The sequence below is a fragment of the Pristiophorus japonicus genome, chromosome 2 (assembly GCF_044704955.1).
Source record: "Pristiophorus japonicus isolate sPriJap1 chromosome 2, sPriJap1.hap1, whole genome shotgun sequence".
NCBI classification, from domain to species: domain Eukaryota; kingdom Metazoa; phylum Chordata; class Chondrichthyes; family Pristiophoridae; genus Pristiophorus; species Pristiophorus japonicus.
This window is the reverse complement of record NC_091978.1, coordinates 211,499,790-211,524,476: the sequence shown is the minus strand read 5'-3', so window position 1 is coordinate 211,524,476 and position 24,687 is coordinate 211,499,790. Positions and strand designations below refer to the sequence as shown.

General features: G+C 45.8%; 1 protein-coding gene across 1 annotated transcript in view; it reads right to left on the bottom strand.

Moving 5' to 3' along the window:
* prom1a (prominin 1a) overlaps positions 1 to 24,687 on the bottom strand; it is a 207,660-nt gene that overhangs the window by 140,375 nt on the left and 42,598 nt on the right. Inside the window, exons 5-6 of the mRNA XM_070861197.1 lie at positions 14,998 to 15,118; positions 14,840 to 14,903 (exon numbers count right to left, since the gene is read on the bottom strand). Of these exons, the coding sequence (XP_070717298.1) occupies positions 14,840 to 14,903; positions 14,998 to 15,118 (185 nt within the window). The remainder of the gene's footprint in view (positions 1 to 14,839; positions 14,904 to 14,997; positions 15,119 to 24,687) is intronic.

Here is a 24,687-nt window from a genome sequence, read left to right as displayed (position 1 = left end):
ACATTGAAAGACATTACACAGATTATGCTTCAGCATTTATAAATCAGTATATTTATTTTAGAAATTGACTTTACTCAATAAAAAAAAACTCTAAACAAAAACAATGTAGCTTCTTTCAGCTTGTTCAAAATAATACCCCAAGGAAAGCTTTCACAAACTATATTTATGAATTTTAGCCCAGGCACTGCATTCAATCTATAAAATTTAGCTTTGTGTAAGAATACAAAGTAAAGAACACGCTACACTTTACCACATCAGTGACGACTTCTCACTGTTCTTCCAGCATTTCTAACCTCTTAGACTTGGCAAAAACTCTCAAAGTTTTTCCTTTAAAAACTTGTCTGCAGTGCATCCTTTTTCATAAAGCTTCACTCGGTGAGCCTGTGTCCCAGTTTCTATATTTTTATACTCTTGCTATTCACAGCCAGAAAATTGGATCAAAACCTAATACAATGCATGAGATGTATTTTCCAATTGCCAAGACAGTTCAGTGAATTATCAATTTACAGTCTACAGGGTAATAATGCAAGTGCCAGTTCATTAGCATTTTAACTACCTATTGTTTCAGCTTCTTTATTTTGCTCATCTGAATTTACTTTCTTGGGGTATTTTTTTTTAAAACAAGCTTAAAGAAGCTGCATTGTTTTTGTTTAGATTTTTTTAAATTGAGTAAAGTCAATTCCTAAAATAAATACACTGATTTATAAATGAAACTTTCTAAAAACAATCCAGAGAAAAAAAATGTCCCCAAACACAAGTCACTTTTAAACGTCAAAATGGCCTCACAAAATGATACCATGTGGAATATAGGGAAACAAAACATCTGGACTAAAAATCATATTTTGGCAGAGTACAAAATGGAGAGCAAAACTGAATGAGGATTTTAAATGCAGATCGTTCTTATTTAGGCAACGTGTGGACAGGTAGGATATCATACTCTGAATATTTATCAGCGTTATGATTATGTAACTTGAAGTGGCAAAGTGCCCTGTAAGATTCAGGGAAATTACTGAGGTAACTTTTGGATCAGATGAATAAAGTAGACCGCCTCAAGTCCTGTAGACAAGAGGCAAAGATACAGATACCAGGGTCATGGAAGCAGAGAGCAGTGAGATCTATCAATGGTAGGAACCACATATGAATAGACAAAAAGGAGCACAAGGCAAAGGACAAGAGACTAGAATCACTCGGTGTCAGGCTTATGCAACAGGCACACTTAAGTAAAGGAACAGACTTGCTTTGAAATATGCTCATAAAATACTTCAAAGAGAAGCCTCAAACGTTCTTCAGTAGACTTTCCTACCCTATGCAGGGAGACAGAGGGAAGTAAAATGGGGGCAGAAGCAAAAGATAGAAAGAAGAAAAGTAAAAGTGGAGGGCAGAGAAACCCAAGGCAAAAATCAAAAAGGGCCACATTATAGCAAAATTATAAAAGGGACAAAGTGTGTTAAAAAGACAAGCCTGAAGGCTCTGTGCCTCAATGCGAGGTGTATTCATAAGGTGGATGAATTAACTGCTCAGGCAGCTATTAACGAATATGATATAATTGGGATTATGGAGACATAGCGCCAGAGTGACCAAGGCTGGGAACTCAACATCCAGGGGTATTCAACATTCAGGAAGGTTAGACAGAAAGGAAAAGGAGGTGGGGTAGCGTTGCTGGTTGAAGAGGAAATTAAAGCAATACTAAGGAAGGACATTAGCTTGGATGATGTGGAATCTGTATGGGTAGAGCTGCGGAATACCAAAGGGCAGAAACGCTAGTGGGAGTTGTGTATAGACCACCAAACAATGGTAGTGAGGTTGGGGACAGCATTAAACAAGAAACTAGGGATGCGTGAAATAAAGGTACAGCAGTTATTATGGGCGACTTTAATCTACATATAGATTGGGCTAACCAAACTGGTAGCAACACGTTGGAGGAGGATTTCCTGGAGTGTTTTAGAGATGGTTTTCTAGACCAATGTGTCGGGAGCCAAATAGCGGGCTGTCCATCTGAGACTAGGTGATGTGTAATGAAAAAGGACTAATTAGCAATCTTGTTGTGCGAGGCCCCTTGGGGAAGAGTGAACATAATATGGTAGAATTCTTTATTAAGATGGAGAGTGACACAATTAATTCAGAGATTAGGGTCCTGAACTTAAGGAAAGGTAACTTTGATGGTATGAGACAGGAATGGGTTAGAATAGACTGGCGAATGATACTTAAAGGGTTGACATTGGATAGGCAATGGCAGACCTTTAAAGATCACATGGATGAACTTCAACAATTGTACATCCCTGTCTGGAGTAAAAATAAAATGGGGAAGGTGGCTCAACCGTGGCTAACAAGGGAAATTAAGGATAGTTTTAAATCCAAGGAAGAGACATATCAATTGGCCAGAAAAAGCAGCAAACCTGAGGACTGGGAGAAATTTAGAATTCAGCAGAGGACAACAAAGGGTTTAATTAGGAGAGGGAGAATAGAGTATAAGAGGAAGCTTGCTGAGAACATAAAAACTGACTGCAAAAGCTTCTATAGATATGTGAAGAGAAAAAGAGTAGTTAAGACAAACGCAGGTCCCTTGCAGTCGGAATCAGGTGAATTTATAATGGGGAACAAAGAAATGGCAGACTAATTGAACAAATACTTCGGTTTTGTCTTCATGAAAGAAAACACAAGTAACCTTCCGGAAATACTAGGGGACCGAGGATCTAGCGTGGAGGAGGAACTGAAAGAAATCCTTATTAGTCAAGTAATTGTGTTAGGGAAATTGATGGGATTGAAGGCCGATAAATCCCCGGGGCCTGATAGTCTGCATCCCAGAGTACTTAAGGAAGTGGCCCTGGAAATAGTGGATGCATTGGTGATCATTTTCCAATAGTCTATCGGCTCTGGATCAGTTCCTAGAGATTGGAGGGTAGCTAATGTAACACCACTTTTTAAAAAAGGAGGGAGAGAAAAAAACGGGGAATTATTGGCCGTTTAGCCTAACATCGGGAGTGGGGAAAATGTTGGAATCAATTAATAAAGATGAAATAGCAGCACATTTGGAAAGCAGTGACAGGATCAGTCCAAGTCAGCATGGATTTATGAAAGGGAAATCATGCTTGACAAATCTTCTAGAATTTTTTTGAGGATGTAACGAGTAGAGTGGACAAGGGAGAACCAGTGGATGTGGTGTATTTGGACTTTCAAAAGGCTTTTGACAAGGTCTCACACAAGAGATTAGTGTGTAAAATTAAAGCACATGGTATGGGGAGTAATGTAGTGACGTGGATAGAGAACTGGTTGGCAGACAGGAAGCAGAGAGTCGGGATAAACAGGTCCTTTTATGAATGGCAGGCAGTGACTAGTGTGGTGCCGCAGGGCTCAGTGCTGGGACCCCAGCTATTTACAATATACATCAATGATTTAGATGAAGGAATTAAATGTAATATCTCCAAGTTTGCAGATGACACTAAGCTGGGTGGCAGTGTGAGCTGTGAGGAGGATGATAAGAGGCTGCAGGGTGACTTGGACAGTCTAGGTGCGTGGGCAAATGCATGGCAGATGCAGTATAATGTGGATAAATGTGAGGTTATCCACTTTGGTGGCAAAAACAGGAAGGCAGAATATTATCTGAATATCGACAGATTAGGAAAAGGGGAGGTGCAACGAGACCTGGGTGTCATGGTACATCAGTCATTGAAAGTTGGCATGCAGGTACAGCAGGCGGTGAAGAAGTCAAATGGCATATTGGTCTTCATAGCTAGGGGATTTGAGTACAGGAACAGGGAGGTCTTACTGCTGTTGTACAGGGCCTTGGTGAGGCCTCACCTGGAATATTGTGTTCAGTTTTGGTCTCCCAATCTGAGGAAGGACGTTCTTGCTATTGAGAGAGTGCAGCGAAGGTTCACCAGACTAATTCCCGGGATGGCAGGACTGACATATGAGGAGAGACTGGATCACCTGGGCCTTTATACACTGGAGTTTAGATGAATGAGAGGGGATCTCATAGAAATATATAAAATTCTGACGGGATTGGTCAGGTTAGAGGCAGGAAGAATGTTCCCGATACTGGGCAAGTGCAGAGCCAGAGGTCACAGTCTAAGGATGAAGGGCAAGCCATTTAGGACCGAGATGAGGAGAAACTTCTTCACTCAGAGAGTTGTCAACCTGTGGAATTCTTTATCGCAGAAAGTTGTTGAGGCCAGTTCGTTAGATATATTCAAGAGGGAGTTAGATATGGCCCTTACAGCTAAAGGGATCAAGCAATATGGAGAGCAAGCAGAAAAGTGGTACTGAGGTAAATGATCAGCTGTGATCTTATTGAATGGTGGTGCAGGCACGAAGGGCCAAATGGCCTAATCCTGTACCGATTTTCTATGTTTCTATGTAAACCAATGCATAAGAAAATAAAATAGGTCATCTCCTTTAAATGGCACATCTGTTGGAAGATCAGGTTTTAAATTGTAGTATCAAATGATTTAAAATAGAATACAGATAATCACCACACGTATAAAATTCAACAAATCCCAAGATAATCTTACCTCACTTAGGTAAGTTGCCCTTTGCAAGACAATACATGTGTTAAAATAACAGTGGTTGTCTCTAACTATTTCCCCCTTCCTCAGTTCAAAAATTGCATGCAACTTAAAGTACTCTCCTTCAACACTCTACAAGTCTTAAAATAGGGCAAGTGATGCATGAATATTTTTCTGATTAAAGAAATCCAGCTTCATAAGTGACGCCAGCATGTCATAGAAACATAGAAACATAGAAAATAGGTGCAAGAGTAGGCCATTCGGCACTTCTAGCCTGCACCGCCATTCAATGAGTTCATGGCTGAACATGCAAATTCAGTACCCCCTTCCTGCTTTCTTGCCATACCCCTTGATCCCCCTAGTAGTAAGGACTTCATCTAACTCCCTTTTGAATATATTTAGTGAATTGGCCTCAACTACTTTCTGTGGTAGAGAATTCCACAGGTTCACCACTCTCTGGTTGAAGAAGTTTCTCCTCATCTCGGTCCTAAATGGCTTACCCCTTATCCTTAGACTGTGACCCCTGGTTCTGGACTTCTCCAACATTGGGAACATTCTTCCTGCATCCAACCTGTCTAAACCCGTCAGAATTTTAAACGTTTCTATGAGGTCAAAAGTTACAGGCATAATTATGTGACCAAAAAATGCAAGTATTTCAAATCATTGTTTGAGTAGCTTTTTGTATCTTAATGCTATTGTAATGTACACTGATAAAGATGCAACCTATTTTATTTTTTGAAAAACCAACATATACCCCAGAGTGCTTGACAATAAATTTGTGCAAGGATCAGTAAAGGTATTTATGATGTATTTAACCCCTTGTAACCTGTATTACACTACCACCAGAGGGCCTACCTGTTGAAATCCCAAGGGATCCCAGCATCCCTTGGAAGCACAGTATATACGCAGGCCACCACGAGGTACCTGCACTCTGGAGTCTCATTAAAGGAGCTAAAGTCACACTTGCTCATTGTACACAGTACTCAGTTTCATCCTTTATTGTGAACGTATCAATTGGCGACGAGGTAACGAACAATCGCGCGAAAATGCAAAGAACAGTCGGCATCCTGGATAAGTTCTCAGAAGGGGACGATTGGGAGGCCTTCGTGGAGAGACTCAACCAATACTTTGTGGCCAATGAGCTGGAAGGGAACGAGAACGTTGCCAAACGAAGGGCGATCCTCCCTAACTGTCTGTGGGGCAACAACCAATGGCCTCATGAAGAATCTCCTCACTCCGGCAAAACCAACATAAATCCTATGAACAACTGTGGACACTGATCCGGGAACACCTTAATCCTAAGGAAGGTGTTTTGATGGCGCGATATCGGTTCAACACGAAGTGGCAAGCTATGTCGCCGAACTAAAGCGCCTCGCAGGATATTGCAAATTTGAGGGATTCCTTGATCAAATGCTGAGAGACTTTTTTGTACTGGGCATTGGCCATGAGGCAATCAGTCGCAAACTGTTGACTGTTGAAACTCCGAATCTAAGTAAAGCCATAACAATAGCTCAGGCATTAATGTCCACCGGCGACAACACCAAACAGATTTCGCAGAGTAAAGAAGTTTCGGCCAGTACTGTGCACAAAGTAACGTCGCTTTCGAGCAGGAATATACATGACAGAATGTACACGCCGGTTGCTGCTGCCCGACCTCAGGTGATCCAGAGTCCACCATCAATCGTTAACACCTTGTTGGCGCTGTGGAGGTGATCATCGGCCCCATCAATGCCGCTTCAAGCACTATGCATGCAACTGTTGCAGAACAATGGGACACCTCCAGCGAATGTGCAGGCAAGCTGCAAACCCTGCAAACCACCACGTTGCAGAGGAAGATCGATCCACTGTGGATCAGGCTGAATTGGAGACTCATACCGAGGTGGCAGAAGTGTACGGGGTACACACATTCACTACGAAATGTCCACCAATAATGTTGAAAGTTGAACTGAATGGTATTCCAGTATCTATGGAACTGGACACAGGTGCGAGTCAGTGCATAATGAGTAAAAAGTCCTTCTACAGGCTATGGGGCAAAAAGGCACACAGGTCCAAGCTCAGTTCCATTCACACTAAACTAAAGGACTTACACCAAGGAACTAATCCCTGTAATTAGCAGTGCAGAACTCAAAGTCTCCTATGATGGAGCAGTACACAAACTCCCACTGTGGATTGTGCCAGGGGATGACCCCACATTGTTTGGCAGAAGCTGGCTAGGAAAAATCCAGTAGAACTGGGACGATATCAGAGCGCTTTCGTCCGTCGACGATGCCTCATGTGCCCAGGATCTGAGCAGGTTTCCATCGTTGTTCGAGCCAGGTATTGGAAGCTTCACGGGGGCGAAAGTGCAGATCCATTTGGTTCCTGGTACGCGACCCATCCACCACAAGGCACAGGCGTTACCATATATGATGCGTGAGAAAGTGGAAATTGAGCTCAACAGTCTGCAATGAGAAGGCATCATCGCGCCGGTGGAATTCAACGAGTGGGCTAGTCCGATTGTCCCAGTACTTAGAGGACGGCACGGTCAGAATTTGTGGGGACTATAAAGTAATGATTAACCGTTTTTCGCAGAACCAGTACCCGCTACCCAAGGCAGACGACCTATTCGCGACCCTGGCTGGAGGGAAGACGTTCACTAAGCTGGACCTGACCTCTGCCTACATGACGCAGGAGCTGGAGGAGTCTTCGAAAGGCCTCACCTGCATCAACTGCACAAAGGTCTGTTCATCTATAACAGATGCCCGTTCGGGATTCCGCCGGCCGTGGGAATCTTCCAACGGAACATGGAGAGCCTGCTAAAGTCGGTTCCTCGCACCGTGGTTTTCCAGGACGACATACAGGGTACAGGTCGGGACACCATTGAGCACTTGAAGAATCTGGAGGAGGTTCTTAGTCGGTTGGATCGCGTGGGGCTCAAGTTGAAACACTCGAAGTGTGTTTTCCTGGCGCAGGAGGTCGAATTCTTGGGAAGAAGAATCGCAGCAGACGGCATCAGACCCACCGACGCCAAGATGGAGGCCATCAAGAACATGCCGAGACCACAGAACGTGATAGAGCTGCGGTCGTTACTGGGATTCCTTAACTATTTCGGTAATTTCCTACCTGGGTTAAGCACCCTGCTAGAACCCCTACATGCGCTACTGCGCAAGGGCAACGACTGGGTATGGGGGAATTCACAAGAGGCTGCCTTTAAGAAAGCCAGAAATCTGTTGTGTTCAAACAAACTGCTTGTCCTGTATGACCCTTGCAAAAGATTAGTGTTAGCTTGCGATGCGTCATCGTACGGGTTCAGGTATGTGTGTTACAACAGGCTAACGAATCGGTGATTTTTCAACCGGTCGCTTATGCGTCCAGGAGTTTGTCCAAGGCTGAAAGGACCTACAGCATGATTGAAAAAGAGGCTCTGGTGTGCGTTTACGGGGTAAAGAAAATGCACCAGTTCGTATTTGGCCTCAAGTTCGAGCTTGAAACTGACCACAAACCGCTCATATCACTGTTCTCTGAGAGCAAAGGGATTAACATCAATGCCTCTGCCTGCATCCAAAGAAGGGCATACAACTATGTAATCTGCCACCGATCGGGCACAGAGAACTGTGCAGATGCTCTCATTCGGCTACCATTGCCTACCATCGGGGTGGAAATGGCACAGGCAGCAGACTTGCTCATGGTAATAGATGAATTAAAAAATGAAAAGTCCCCCGTTACAGCCCGCCAGATCAGGACTTGGACCAGCCAGGATCCTTTATTGTCCTTGGTAAAAGACTGTCCTCCATGGGAACTGGCCCAGCATCCCAGCAGAGATGCAGGAGGCAATTAAGTAGTTTCACAGGCGCAAAGACGAAATGTCCCTGCAGGCGGACTATCTGTTGTGGGGCAATCGCGTGGTCTTGCCCAAGAAAGGCAGAGATACGTTCATTTGTGAATGGCACAGCACCCACCCAGGCATTGTAATGATGAAAGCCATAGCCAGATCCCATGTGTGGTGGCCCGGCATCGACTCAGATTTAGAGTCATGCGTGCGCCAGTGCAACACTTACTCTCAGCTGAGCAATGCACCCAGAGAGGCACCACTAAGTTTGTGGTCGAGGCCCTCCAAACCGTGGTCAAGGATCCACGTGGATTATGCGAGCCCATTTCTAGGCTAAATGTTTTTGGTTGTCATGAACGCTTACTCAAAATGGATTGTATGTGCAATAATGTCTAAGCACGTCCACGACCACTATTGAAAGCCTACGAACCATGTTTGCCACACACGGCCTGCCTAATATCCAAATCAACGATAATGGGCCGTGTTTCACCAGTGCTGAATTCAAGGAATTCATGACCCGCAATGGGATCAAGCACGTCACATCTACCCCGTTCAAGCCTGCATCCAACGTCCAGGCAGAACGGGCAGTTCAGACATCAAGCAAAGCCTGAAACGTGTGTCAGAAGGCTTCCTGCAGACCCGGCCGTCCCGAGTGCTGCTCAGCTACTGCACCAGACCCCACTCACTCACCGGAGTTCCCCCAGCCGAGCTGCTCATGAAAAGGGCGCTCAATACAAGGCTCTCTCTTGTCCACCCTGATGTCCATGATCACGTGGAGGGTAAAAGCAGCATCAACAAAGTGTGTACCATGACCGCATAAATTTGTCACGCGATATTGAGGTCAATGATTCTGTGTTTGTACTCAATCATGGACATGGTCCCAAATGGCTCGCTGGCACGGTCATAGCCAAAGAGCGGAGTCAGGTGTTTCAGGTCAAATTGGCCAATGGACTAACGTGCAGAAAACATTTGGACCAAATCAAATTGTGGTTCACCAACAACCCGAAGAAGCCACCACCAACTATGACCCTCCAACACACACACAAGTGGCAACTGACATCATGGTTGACCACAAAGCCGAACTCACCATCCCCAGCAGCCCGGCAAGACCGGCTGCCCAGCAACCCAGTGAAGAACTACCCAACTCACCCACATCCGCATTTGTACTGAGACGATCCACAAGGGAGCTAAAAGCCCCACATCGTCTCACCTTGTAAATAAGTGTACTAGTGACTTCACGGGGGAGTGAGGTTATGTATTTAACCCCTTGTAACCTGTATTACACTACCACCAGAGGGCCTAACTGTTGGAGTCCCAAGGATCCCAGCATCCCTTGGGAGCACGGTATATAAGCAGGCCACCCACGAGGTACCTGCACTCTAGAGTTTTATTAAAGGAGCTCAGGTCACACTTGCTCATTGTACACAGTAGTCAGTTTCATCCTTTATTGTGAACATATCAATATTCATGAACAAAAACAAAAATGCTGGAAATACATAGCAGTTCAGGCAGTATTTGTGAAGAAAACAGCAGGTAGATATTTTGGGTATCATCCTATTAATTTACATTACTGAGTAATTCCGGTTTTTTTGCACTGGAGTAAATTCTAACTTTGCTGTTACAAAAGCAAAATACTGCGGATGCTGGAAATCTCAAATAAAAACAGAAAATGCTGAAAATACTCAGGTCAGGCAGCATCTGTGGAGAGGGGAACAGAGTTAAAGTTTCAGGTTGATTACCTTTTGTCAGAACTGGAAAAAGTTAGAGATGTAACAGGTTTTAAGCAAGTGCAGAGAAAGCGGGGGGGGGGGGGGAAAGGAGGAAAGATCAAAATGAAGTCTGCAATAGGGTGGAAAGCAGGAGAGATTAAATGACAAAAGGTACAATAGTACAAAGCAAAAAGGAGATGGTAATGGGACAAGTAAAGAAACAAAAGATGAGTCTAGAAGAGGTGTAAAATGGTAATGGCAGAATCATCAACATAAACCAACTGAAAAAATAGGGGCAAAAATTATGGTTTGAAATTGTTGAACTCGATGTCAAGTCCAGAAGGCTGTAAAGTGCCTATTCAAAAGACTAACATTTTCCAGTTCTGACGAAAGGTCATCAACCCGAAATGTTTGCTCGCCACAGATGCTTCCTGACCTGCTGAGTTTTTCCAGATTCGTAGTATTTTGCTTTTGTATTAGCTTTTAATTCACTGCCACTTCCTCAAGGTGGACATTCTGGAAGAGAAGGTCTGCACTTTTCTCCAATGGGATTTCCGTTTGTCTCTTTTACCTTGTTCATCTTCATTGCTTTCCATTTCCTTTCTCGTATTTTATATACCAAAACTTGCTTCCACAGCCACATCTCTTTCCTCAGCAACTGTCTCCAGCTCCGACCATCTTTTGATTCAGCACTTTGCTTAATCTGAATATTGGATAATCCAATTTTCTTTGGCGCAAAGCATGACCAAATTATCAGTAGGCTGTTTTACCCCTTCCTCAATTTAATTCTAACAAGTTCTCTCTTTCTTTAATGAAGTGTTATACTCAAACATTAATTTCACTTCTATTTACAGATATGTATATAATGACATCACAACATACATGCATCTGACTGTTTGGTTTCAAATTCCCAGATTTTTAAAATTCATTTTGTAAATTGCTCATAAATTAACCAGTCAGATGCATGTATGTTGTGTTGTTGTCATATATATATCATGATGCAATTTCAACAGTCCTCATGCGGAGAAAGATCAGGGGGGCAAAATTCAGTAGCGCCACGTTTGGGGTGCTAAGTTTTATCCGTTTAAACATTTAGCGCCCGGCGAGATGGGATGCAAAATTGTGGGAAATTGGGCACTTCCCTCAGAAATGAAGGAAAGCAGTATCAAGGCGCTAATGGCCTCAGTGGGGCGCTATTACCAGAGCTGCATCCAATTTCAGCTGACTTTCATTCAGTGATAATCAGCCTGCTGTTCATTCCAGTTCTGGGAGGGGGAAATGACATTTCAGGCAGCACCTGTTTATTTTCATCATTGCTGGACTTGACTGACAGCTGCAAGGAAGGTGTGTGATGGTTGCTCCAAGACCTCATGCAAGGGCTACTCGTTTCAATGACCTGGCATTGGCGACATTGGTGGGGCCAGTGGAGAGAAGGAGGGATGCACTATCCCCTCCATCTGGGAGAAGGCCAATTCCACAAGTTTTTAGGGACATGTGGACAGAGGTGGCTGTGTAGGTGTCGGCCAACACCGTGGTCGATAGAAGCCCAACAAGTTCCACAAGAAATTCAACAAACTCAGTCGGGTGGTCAAGGTGAGTACATGTTTGCACAACTCTTAGAAACCAGTCTCTGAGCCTATGGGGCCGAAATTGGTGGCGTTACCATCCACTGCCACTGGCTGCTGCCGAGCTTTTTAGCCACCCTCCCCTCGGTGACAGACTCCTGACGGCCAAGGCGCGGGCGGGAGTTGGTGGCAGCAGAAGGAAGGACCACTGTGTGGAGGCAGGTCCAACCCAAACAGTAAATAAGACGACCTGCAAAAAAAGGTTAGTAATCATTTAAAAAAAAAAATTTCAGCATTTTACCTGTATGGGGTCCCCAAAAGGCGTTATGGTGTTTTTTTTTTTATTGCGAATATTTTTATTTTTCAGCATTCTCCACCCCTCCGTCCCCCCAGCCCGACTCAATCCTCGGCGACACTTTGGTGAGGAACGCATTTGCCGCCGAGATTGAGAGCTGCTGCCCAGATTCATGGCGTAAGCTGTTATTTGGTCACTCGGCAGTACTGCCATCTCTTTCAGAGGGATCTTCCTGGCAAAGAACCACCTGGTCTCTCAGCGGCCATCGGCTGTCGTTTGGGCGGCACTTGGCTTCCACCAAGTTCGGGCACTCTGTCTGTGCACACTCTGCAAACCAGCACTTAATCCAGCAGGCAACCACCAACCATCTGTGCCTACTCACAGACACAGCTTCATTTCACGCCTTGCCTACATTCACAGCTGTTTAACCATGGCATGCATATCTTCCACATACATAACTGGATTCTTATTAACACAGGTTCCTTTCTTTTGCATCCCAAGATGGCACACAAGAAAATGGAGCAGCAGTGGACTGGAGGGGAGGCGGGATGGAAGCTGAACTGCGGCAGCTTTCTGACCTTTGGGAGCGAGTGCTGCGGCTCACTGACCCACAGGTGGTGGGCGCCATGGCCGGGGGGGGGGGGGGGGGGGGCGAGGGGGAGGAGCAGGAGGAGCCAAGCACTGCGTCACTGCTTCTCTCACCTGCAGGTACCAGCTCAGATACTGGCACTGCGCGATCCTTCGAGGTTAGCTTCGTACAGAGGTCTGCACCGGGGTCTAGTGGGCTGCAGCATGGTCAAGCAGAAAGGGAAGGTTGGGAGCCATCTCCCTGGAGAACGAGTTCTCACGCGAGTTCTGCTGCACAGGATTCGGAGGGGGGACCTCGATGGAGAGGCGTTTACACTCCAACATGATAGGTACAATGGCAAGGGTGCCCAAGAGCCTGTCGGAAGTGGGAAGGAGCATGGAGGAATCCGCCGCCTGCATTGTACATAGCTTTGTGCACACCATGGAGCCCATCATTGCCAGTGTGCAGACGATGGTGGATTCCCAGAGACCGTGCAGATCCAGATCTCATGACGAGATGTGGCGGCTTCCATTGCGGCACAGGTGGAACGCAACGCAACGCCTTAGTGCTGCAATAGAGTCAATGGTTGCTCGCATGAAACCTCAGACTGCTCTCATGCAGTCTCAGCTTGATGCCACGCAACGTCTTGGCAATGTCATGCAGTCTCAGTTGCTTGCGATGCAAGCTCTGACTGCTGCCATCACTGCTGGGTTCACCACAGTTGACCGGGCATCACAGTGTCGCAGCAGCCCAGCAATCTGTGTTCCAGCAGATTGTGCTGCCTTGGAGGAGTGGCACTGGATCAGTAGAGCAGGAACCTACTGTCCTCTCAGGATGACAGCATTCCTGATCCCACCACTGCCACTCCACCCTTGCACTTGCCGCTGGCCTTCACCCAGCTAGCCAAGACTGCCGCCATCCAGTCTGAGGTGGTGCAGTCAGCAGCCAGGCCTTCCAGGCCCAGAGCTGTTCGAGGGCATCCTACAAGGCCATCTGTAATTTCTGGCCCCGACACACAGTTGCCTTCCACTAGCCATGCTGCAGCCACAGGGGACATACTGCGGAAGAGTATTAGAATACGTCAACGAAAAAGGGGATATAAGGAAATACACAAGGGTGATGAATAAATACAGAGTTATACATTTTATTGTTGTTTGATTGATGGCGATTGGAATGTTTAATGTTTGCTGTTGTCTCTCATTGCAGTCTTGGGGCTTTGGTATGGAAGGGCAAATTGATGTGGTGATGGGGACATCCACCAAGAACCAGGAAGTGGGATGGAAATCAGTGGAAATGAGCGCTGATGAGACGGTCGCCCATGGGGATGGAGATATAGTCCCTCCTCCTTCTGTACAGAACATTTGTGACCTCGCAGATGGATCAATGGACGGCAAACTGGGAGATGTTGGAGATGTCTCCTATTGTTCCCTGGAAAGATCCATTGGCGTAGAAATTGAGAGCGATGGTGACCTTGACTGCCACTGAGAGAGCTGTCCTCACCCTGGTTGCAGCAGATGGCAGAGCTCTGTGACCATGACCTTGCTGAATTGCAGCCTTTGCACACACTGCTCCTCAGTGAAATTCATGTAGGAGAACTGCTGCTGTAATACCCTGGGAGAGTAAGGCCTCCTGTTGCCAAACCTGTGGCGCCTCCTTCCTCTGACAACAGGTTGCGCGGGGCAATTTAATTTCCGCGGTGGTAAGGGTCGAAGCACACGGTGATGGCATCATCACCACCGTGCGCAGCCCAGCGGGGCAGTCCCAGCAGTAGTGGGGGCACTCCCTCGTACCACCTCCACAAAATGCCTGACCAAATTTTGTGCCACGCCCAGGCGAAATTCATTTTGCGACCTGTTAGCACCTCCACCGTCAATAAAAGGGGCAATTTCACCCCCAGGTCTCCAAGCCCCAAGCAAACTCAGGAATGATTCACATTCAGTTTGCTTGGTGCAGTATACCCTCAAACTCATGTTTGCAATCTCTTTACCAAACCAAATCCAGCACTAAAAAGACAGACTTCAAACTTGGAGGCCTGAAAGTTTTTGTTTGCTATTCGATTCAAATAGAAAGAGCTACCTAAAAATACTTATTCCTTTCCCATACTGGAGGAAGAAGAAAGAAGCAATGCTTTCAGGCATTTTAAAACAATTCTTAGTTGATGGGATATAGCAAAAAACTACCTTTGTGAGCAGCACTGGCAGTTGCACCAACCAAAAGTAAAACTATTGGAAGGAATAAAGGTTTTCTTTCATGGTAACTAGTATGCAAACTTCCTCTGAAGGGATCTTGTTTTATTACTAACGTTTAAGGCATGATGCGTGAGATGTGTAGTATTTGATAAAACAGAAGTTTATCTAAAGCAGAACTAAAACAAAAAAGGATTACTTACTGTTAATATCAGAGTGTGCTTTATTCTTGGGAATGTCATATTGCTGTATGACGTAATTCATTTGCTGAAATAAAAATATTCAATTATTTGCTGTTCTGCAAATTAAAACTCATCACACTCTTTAAATCTTCACTCTATTTAGCCAAAATCTTCCTTACATTTGGTGCGTAATTGAGCAAAGTGCGTAGGTCTCGGAAGTTGTTGTTGACCAGCTTCTTAACTCCTTTAACTTGGTTGGTGAGGTTTTGGTTAGCTGCAAACATACACAGTGTCCCAGTCCTATATTTTGTATTTAAAAAAAGTTATTTTAAAGGAGAAGCAACAAACTATGTGCCTTTAAATAAATTATTGTGCCAAAATCAATAATAAATCATTTATCCGACAATCACACCACATTATTAATGGAACTAAATCTGTTGGAGAAGGATTGATTTTGAATTTTACCAACAGGGATCATATTGACAAAAATTCATTTGGATTGCTGGACCAAGTATCTTTTGACTATTGTATTATTGTTACCATCAGCATTTATTCATTTTGAAGGGATTTTTTTACCATTTACATTTTGAAGAGCAGAGAACTTAAAAATTCACATCATGAATGAAATCTAAAAACAGCCTTAAAATTCTAGTAATTCAGCAGAGAAATTCCACAAGGTTAAAGACAAGGGCAATGACTCCAAAAACCTGTGTGCGACTTATTGCTATGAAATAAAACAAACATGGCAAATGTTCCACCCTTGTTCAAAAAAGGGTGCAAGTATAAACCAAGCAGCTATAGGCCAGTCAGTTTAACCTCGGCAGTGGGGAAGCTTTAAAAAAAACAATAATCAGGTACAAAGTTAACAGTCACTTGGATTAATTAAGGAAAGCCAGCACAGATTTGTTGAAGGCAAATCATGTTTAACTAACTTGGTCAAGTTTTTTGATGAGTTAACAGAGGGTTGATGAGGGCAATGCAGTTGATGTGGTGTACATGGATTTCCAAAAGGCATTTGATAAAGTGCTACATAATCGACTTGCCAGAAAAGTAGAAACCCATGCAATAGAAGGAACAGTGGCAACATGGGTAAAAAATTGGCTAAGTGACAGGAGAGAATGTGTAGTGGTGAACGATTGTTTTTAGGATTGGTGAAGGTACACGGTGGTGTTCCCCAGGGGTCGGTACTAGGACCACTGCTTATCTTCATGTATATTAATGACTTAGACTTGGGACGTACAGAGCACAATTTCAAAATGTGCAGATGTCACAAAACTTGGAAGTATAAAGAACAGTGAAGAGGATAGTGATAGACTTCAAGAAGACATAGACAGGCTGGTAAAATGGGTGGACATTTGGCAGATGAAATTTAACACAAAAAAGTGCAAAGTGATACATTTTGGTCGGAAGAACAAGAAGAGACAATATAAACTAAAGGATACAATTCTAAAGGGGGTACATGAACAGAGAAACCTGGGGGTATATGTACACAAATCATTGAAGGTGGCAGGGCGGGTTGAGAAAGCGGTTAAAAAAGCATACATGATCCTGGGCTTCATAAATAGAGGCATGGGACTGGATTTTTGGCTTTGGTGATTTCAAGGGGGGGTGGGGGGGTGAGTGGGGATAATGGCAGCAGGATGGTCCTGATAACGCCTGGGAACAGTTTACGCCCTCGTGTGAAAAATTCGACCAAATAAAGAGATTCGATGATTGGGGAAGCTAAATCAGATATTACACCAGGAACTTTTAGCGCCAAACCGAAAATTGCGGCAGTAAAGGAGGTCGTCATTTTGCGCATGCGCAGATGCATTTCAAGTTTCCCGGGCGCAGTCAAGTAGATGCACTTCTGCAGAGATGGAGCAGCAACAGGGCAGGTAGCATGCCAGGGGGTTTTCCCAAGATGCTTCTGAGGCCTTACGGCTGTGGAAAGGAGGTGGAGATCATTGCATCTTGTTGGGGGAGGGAGACCGCTACCCAGCATACACAAACACAGCTGGCGTGAGATAGCACAGGATGTCTCAGCAGCTGACACGGTGGCCAGGACTGGCACTCAATGCAGGAAAAAATTCAATGATCTCACGAGGGTCGTCAGCGTGAGTACCCTTAACGTTTATATCGGCCTTCCATGCTGCCAAGATCAATGTCACACCATGTTAAGTATTTCATGGAACTGTCCCTTCTCAATATGTTGCAGGCCATGGTTGTAGAATGCAGCAGAAAGCTTAACTCTATCTTCCCCATCCATTATCTCGGCATTCAGGATGCACATATCCTCGTGCCCTAATCATTGTCAAGCCTCCTCGAACTACACGGAACTACATTGGCATCACCTTCAGCCGCTATTCTACCTGTCTCTTACTTCCTCCCAGTGTTTGAAAAGCCTTACTCAACAGCCACACACATTGAAGTAAAGGCATTTGCACATGAACACAGTCGTAGCTAACGATGGAAGGCATGTGGCACAGCAGGAGGTGGACCCTCACTGAACCCTTGTTCTTTTTGCAGGCGAAACTCTCTCTCAAGAGACGGGAGCAACTCTGGACAGGAGGCGGAGAACTTGAGCTCCTCAATCTAACAGAAGTTGAGAAATGAGTCTCGACCCTCATGGGCACATCAGTTGTCACCATTGCCAGGGGAGATGCTGAGCCCCCTTCGGGTAGTGAGGGTATGTGAATGGAATACATGACTGATGTAACCTCAGTGACACCTAATATGAAATCACCTAGACCCTTTAAAATCTACATCTGTAATGCTACCTTCCTGCTATCATCCTGCCTCCTCCCCTTCTGCTAACCACACTTCTGTTCTTTTCTGCTTGCAGATGACCAGCCACAACCTGCAATGCCTTCTCGGGAGTTTTCTACATCTGGGCACTGTGGAGACGATGACAGAGGTGATGAAGGTCTGCAGCCTGAACCACAGAGCCCAGCAGTCACCACTCAAGTGGAGATAACATCTGGGGAAGAGGGGTTGGATGACTCCGAGGCTCCGAGGCCCAGTGGCCTACAGCAACGCCAAGCTGGAGGGGAAGCTCGGAGGCCATGTCGAGTGAAAACACGCAGATGCACCACGAACTACTGGGTGCTTTGGTTAGGATCCCCGAGAGCATCGACAAACTTGCTGTGAGTGTTGCGGAGGCTGTCTCACGCATTGTCCCTGCATCTCCTGACTCCAGCGGGACCATTCTTGACCACTCAGAGGCAGGTGGCCTCCAGCAGCGACAGTGGCGTTCCAGAGTGTGTGGCACGTGCCCTTGATCACATTGCAGAATCAATCGCATCGCAGGCACAAGTGACAATGCAACTTGGTGATGTGATGCGATCTATGACTGTTGCCATACTCTCGGTCTTCCCCGCTGTCCAATGGGGAAGTGATGATGCTGAAGCAGGCCAGCAAGTTGTGGTGACACGTCGTGCTCCGGATGCTGAGGCCCAGCCCTCTGATGCTTAGTGGTTCCCAAGAGATGGAAGGTGCTGTCATTCTTCAGGGTGATCGCATGCCAGATACCACCACTGATTCTCAAACCATGCACCTTACGCGGTCCACACCCAAGCCATCAGAGACTGATTCCGCTGATGCGGAGGCGCAGCAGTCCATCGCCAGGCATTCCAGGCCCAGGGCATCATCCTAGGCCATCTGCACTGTCTGTCCCCCTTACACAGCAGTCCTCAAGCAACCTTGCTGTAGACACTGAGGCCTCATTGAAGAGCACCAGTTGTGGGAGGGGGATGAAGGGGCTGGGGGGGGGGGGCGGGTGGGAGGGAAGAAATGTCTGGTGAAGCCTCATTAAGAGTTGGGAAAATAGGATTCTCATCTCCCCGTTTCAAATCGCCATCAATAACGCTTGCTGCATCCTGGGAATGCCTGCTTTTTCAGACATTTCCTGGGTCGGGCGTTTAATGAGGCGTAAGGGCCGAAATTTTCATCCGGGGCGCTAGCTCAGCGATGCACAAGGATTGACTCATGATCTTAGTGAAATTCGAGGGCAGGATGGTAAGTTTGTGCTGCTGCAAACCAGTGGCCGGAAATGCCGGTCGAGCAGTAAAAGCTTACGCCTGCCATTACGCCTAGAGAAGCCATTTACCACCCCACTGGGGCACTAACTGAGGTGCAAATGACCTGAAAATTCAGCCCATAGAGTACAAAAGTTATAATGAACCTTTATAAAACACTGATTCAGCCTCAACTGGAGTAATGTGTTCAATTCTGAGCCCAGCACTTTAGGAAGGATGTGAAGCCCTTAGACAGGCTGCAGAAAAGATTTAAGAAAATAATTCCAGGGATGAGGGACTTCAGTTATGTGGGCAAACTGGGGTTGTTCTCCTTGGAGCAGCGAAGGTTGAGAGGAGACTTGATAGAGGTGCTCAAAATCATGAGGTCTAGTCAGAGTATAGAGAGAAACTGTTCCCATTGGCGGAAGGGCCGAGAACCAAAGGATACCGATTTAAGGTGACTGGCAAGAGAAGCAAAGGCGACATGAGGAAAAGCTTTTTTTAAATGCAGCGAGTAGTTAGGATCTGGAATGCACAGTCTGAAAGGGTGTGGAGGCAGACTCAATCGTGGCTTTCAAAAGTGAATTGGATGAGCACCTGAAGGAAAAAAAAAATTCAGAGCTACGGGGAAAGGGCAGGGGAGTGGGATTAGCTGAAGTGTTCTTGCAATGAGCCGGCACGGGCTCGACATGCCGAATGGCCTCCTTCTGTGCTGTAACCATTCTATGATTCTAGCAGTTTGATGTAAGATTACCAATATATGATGATGCCAGGAGAAGCGCTTGATGCTGTTACTGACATACATCGCTTCTATAAACAGTTATGTCTACGCTAGACATGGAATGCAAATCCAAGTAATTAACTGGGTGATAGATGACAATTAATGGTCACTGATGTACAAAACAGAAGAGCTTTGATTTCAGCAAGAAAACCTTTGAAATTGTAATATCTGTTTTGGTTGGGGAAAATTAAAGTTATTTCAGCTATTTTTCATTTGTTATAAAATCTATAGTAGTAGCTAGACTTCACCATAAGGCAGTATAATATAGCTCACCAGCGAAAAATAAAAGTGAACTTCTAAGTGTAATGAAGCCTTTCCAAAAGTGTAATTTCTCATGCGTAGAATGAAGCAGTTTCTATGGGTATGGCATCGCAGTGAGCTGAGTATTTACAGCAACTTGCACACACTTAAAAACACAACTTGGTCAAGTGTTATTTAAGTATTTTGCTAGTTTTACCAACAATATCCAGTAAAAGCTACAAGGATTTACAGATTGCTTAATACAAATCAATATACAGAAAGTAGGTGAAGCTCAAATTTCTTTAATTCAGGTGTATTTTTTTTTTAAGTAACTTGCATATCTCTAAATATTTAAATATAGATGTCCTGCTTTTAAAAACTCAGGTGAGTGAATCCCTCCCTTTCCCCCACCCTCCCGGACATAGGAACTGTCCTCATTCCCACCCTACCCAGCACTGGAGGAGTCATATCCTCACCCCACCCCCTCTCCTCGGCACAGACGTCGTCGTCATCGTCTTCCTTTCTCTTCTCCCTCTTCCCGCAACCCACCGTTCCCCACCCACCCCCGCACCCACCCCACTCTCAGTCATAGTTTACAACAAACTTTTATTTATATAGCGTCTTTAACATAGTGAAATGTCCCAAGATGCTTCACAGGAGTATTATGAGATAAAAATTTGACACCGAGCCACACAAGTAGAAATGAGCTCAGGTATGTTTTAAGGAGCGTCTTGAAGGAGGAAAGAGAGGTAGAGAGGTTTAGGCAGCGAGTTCCAGAGCTTGGGGCCTAGGCAACAGAAGGCACGGCCACCAATGGTTGAGCAATTATAATCAGCGATGTTCAAGAGGGCAGAATTAGAGGAGCGCAGACATCCCGGGGGTTGTGGGGATGGAGAAGATTAGAGGGATTTGAACATAAGGATGAACATTTTGTAATCGAGGCATTGCTTAACCAGAAGCCAATGTAGGTCAGCGAGCACAGGGGTAATGGGCAAGCGGGACTTGGTGCGAGTTCGGACATGGGCAGCCAAGTTTTGGATCACCTCCAGTTTACGTAGGGTAGAATGTGGGAGTCCAGCCAGGAGTGCATTGGAATAGTCAAGTCTAGAGGTAACAAAGGCATGGATGACAGCTTCACAGCAGATGAGCTGAGGCAAGGGCGGAGACGGCCGATGTTAGAGAGGTGGAAATAGGCAGTCTTAGTTATGCTGTGGATATGTGGTCAAAAGCTCATTTCAGGGTCAAATATGACACCAAGGTTGCAAACAGTCTGCTTCCACATCAGGTAGAAGTTGGGGAGAGGGATGGAGTCAGTGGCTAGGGAACGGAGTTCGTGGCGGGGACCGAAAACAATGACTTCGGTCTTCCCAATATTCAATTGGAGAAAATGTCTGCTTATGCAGAACTGGATGTCGGACAAGCAGTCTGACAATTTAGAGACCATGGAAGGGTCGAGAGAAGTGGTAGTTAGGCAGAGCTGGGTGTCATCAGCATGCATGTGGAAACTGACAGTTTGTTTCCGGATGATGTCACCAAGGGGCAACATGTAGATGAGAAATAGGAGGGGGCCAAGGATAGATCCTTGAGGGACACCAGAGATAACTATGTGAGGGCAGGAAGAGAAGCCGTTGCAGGTGATTCTCTGGCTACGATTAGATAGATAAGAATGGAACCAGGCAAGTGCAATGCCACCCAGCTGGACAACAGTAGAGAGACATTGGAGAAGGATAGAGTGAGCAACCGTATCAAAAGCTGCAGACAAGTCAAAAAGGACATTCTAGCTTTGGGACAGCTGAACAAAGGCAAAAATCTAAAATCAGTTCAATGATAGCATTTGAAAGTATAAGTTTCTGATATGTTCAAATTCCATCCAGGAGAGACTGTGTCAAATTAAAATAACCAGACTTTATAGCACATGACAGGGTATTAAACCAATTGTCCATTCTACAAATCAGCAACAATGGAGAATTATGCATTGCTGCCTCAGCCCCAGCAGTAACTTTCGGGGAATAAAATGAACCAAAATTGGTTCAGTGGGTAAGTAGACTATTTGATATGGCACGGACTCATACAGGCCAGAAAAGCCTCTGATTTCATCTCTGTTCTGTGCTTAATTAATCCGCATCAGTGTGACATTGGGACAACTACAACTGGCCTCGCTGTATTCAGCCTACGGTTAGGGAGAGAGCAGGGTAAACAGATGATGGAGTGCTAAACGCGGGACTTCTTCCACAGCCTTTTTACACTTCACAACATAAAGCCCTATCTACATTATTCATCCAATATTAATATTTCCAATACAATAAACACACAAAAATGGTTTTGATTCTCGTGCGAACATTGGTTCTGCGACCGTTTGTTTAGGTGCCAAAATATTAACATTCTGATGCAATAACTTATTAATGTCACTTCACAAACAATCCCTTCACACTTTTGAACAATGGAGAAAGTGAAGCACTATAATTGCAGCAACCCCTTTAAACGCTCAGCATTGCTTTCAGCCTGCTGAGGAGAGGTAAGTAGTAATCACCTGTCCTGCTCTTGTAGTATAAAACAAGGTGCGTGTCCTTATTGCAACATAGCTCAGAATGGATGATATTTCTGTAATACAGATTTTCAATGTCATAGGAAATCCCTCGAATCAAGGATGACTTGCTTCCACGTCAAAAAAGTTCACAGATGTTTCAATGATGGACCTAAAATTCCAGGTCAGAACTAAATCTTGAAGGGTGGAAGACGCCTGTGCTTGGATTTTTTTAACGTGTGGTGACCGTTGCACACCAGCCATCACACAGTCTTGGTCCAGTAGCAAGGATTAACCAAGATGACTAGAGACCTGCTCTGCTGCACGGACCTAGTGCGCACACATATTGCAGTGTGGACCAGCCCGTGCTGCCCCTGGGCCCTCGCCTCGTCTGGGCCCCGAACTCATGCCTCTCCTAGACCCCGGTCTCGTCCCGCTACAATCTCTCGCTGCTCCTTCACTCTGACCTCGCCGCTCGTGCAGTACCTGCCCACGCTCCAATCACCAACCTGGACCTTGATGACATCACTCTTCACTGCCGTTACTCTCCTGCTCCAGCACGTGCTGCTCCCTGGAGTGGTATGCCGCCACACTGCTCCTTCCACACCCCGGCCTGCTCCGATGGTGTTCGTTGGACGGGGGCCGCGCAGACAGCATCAGCCTGAGGTTGCTCCATTCCCAGCCCGCTTCGCCCCGATCGCCTCCAGAACCGTCCTCCCACTGACTGCTGGGGATGTTCCCTGTGGGGCCCCGGCTGCCTGTCCTACTTACAAATAGGACAGGCAACTGTCACACTCTACTCTTGCAAAATATTTTCAATGGAATCATCACACTACCATCTTGCACAGTTATGATTACAAGCAACTTGTGGGTAACTGTAACTGGTCTACTGGATCAAAACTGGTAGGAAAGCCTATTCTCAGCACATACCAGCAGTTTCGATACTATAAGCACTCAAGTTGTCATGTATTCAATCAGCATTGTAACCTATGTATAATCTGACCTAAGTTGTACACAGAGAACACTGACCACTAGGTGGTGAACTTGTGGGAGACACTCCTAACCTAGACCTTCAGATACAAAAGGGGAAGCTCCACCCACTTCCATCACTTGAGTGCTATGAAATAAAGGACAGGTCACAGACTGACCTTCTCTCAAGCATGGGCCTCGTGTGCATTTATACTGTATAGTAAGGATGTATCAATGGCGACAAGAAACTGGGATTTAAACCATGCGAGCATGGCCACTAGCAGAACAGACGAGAGGTACTGTGTTAAGGAATGGTTGGGACAGAGATTCAACATTGTGAAAGCAGCACACAGTTCTCCAGGCAGACAAGGGCAATCGGGCATGCCCCAACATGCAGTCGAACCCAGAGGGGGAGTTCGACAGAGACAATGGCAAGCTGAACGGAGATTCACGCCATTGCAAGGGACAATGCAGCCAGTAATGGGACCATCAACACCTGTTAATGGCGCACTCAAGGGCAATAACAGGGGCAGTCAGGGACAATCGACTGGCAAGGGACCTTTTGTTTCAAACAGCAGCTCATGCTGGAGGCATGGAGGCACACACTCAGCTGGAGTTTGCAGAGGTGAGCAAAATACGTGCAGAAATTGCAGAAATGAACGCTGGGGGAAATCGCTGGAAGCTGAAGTTCAGTGAGTTCATGTGGAGCGCTTATACAGTTCATACACCAGGATGCCACCGATAATGATGAAAGTATTCCTCAATGGCATCCCAGTATCAATGGAGCTAGACATGGGGGCCAGCCAGTCCCTGATGGGTATCAAACAGTTCGAAAACTTGTGGGTATCCAAGGCTAGGAGGCCAAAATTATCGGCGATTGACGCACAGCTACGGACTTACACAAAGCAGATCATTCCGGTGCTAGGCAGCGCCACAGTAGTCGTGACCCACAAAGATTCGGAGAACAGACTGCCGCTCTGGATTGTCCCAGGGGACGGTCCCGCACTACTGGGGAGGAGTTGGCTTGCTGTCATGAACTGGAAATGGGGTGATGTCAATGCAATTTCCTCTGTGGAGCGAGTATCATGCTCACAGATCCTGGACAAATTTGACTCATTATTTCAACCCGGCATTGGTACTTTCATGGGGGCCAGGGTAGTGATTCACATAAACCCGGACGCCAGGCCAGTACACCACAAGGCCAGAGCGGTGCCGTACGTGATGCGAGAAAAGATAGAAGGCGAATTGGACCGCCTGCTGAGGGAAGGCATCATCTCGCCAGTCGAATTCAGTGACTGGGCGAGCCCGATTGTGCCGGTGCTCAAGGTGGATGGGTCGGTCAGGATATGTGGCGATTACA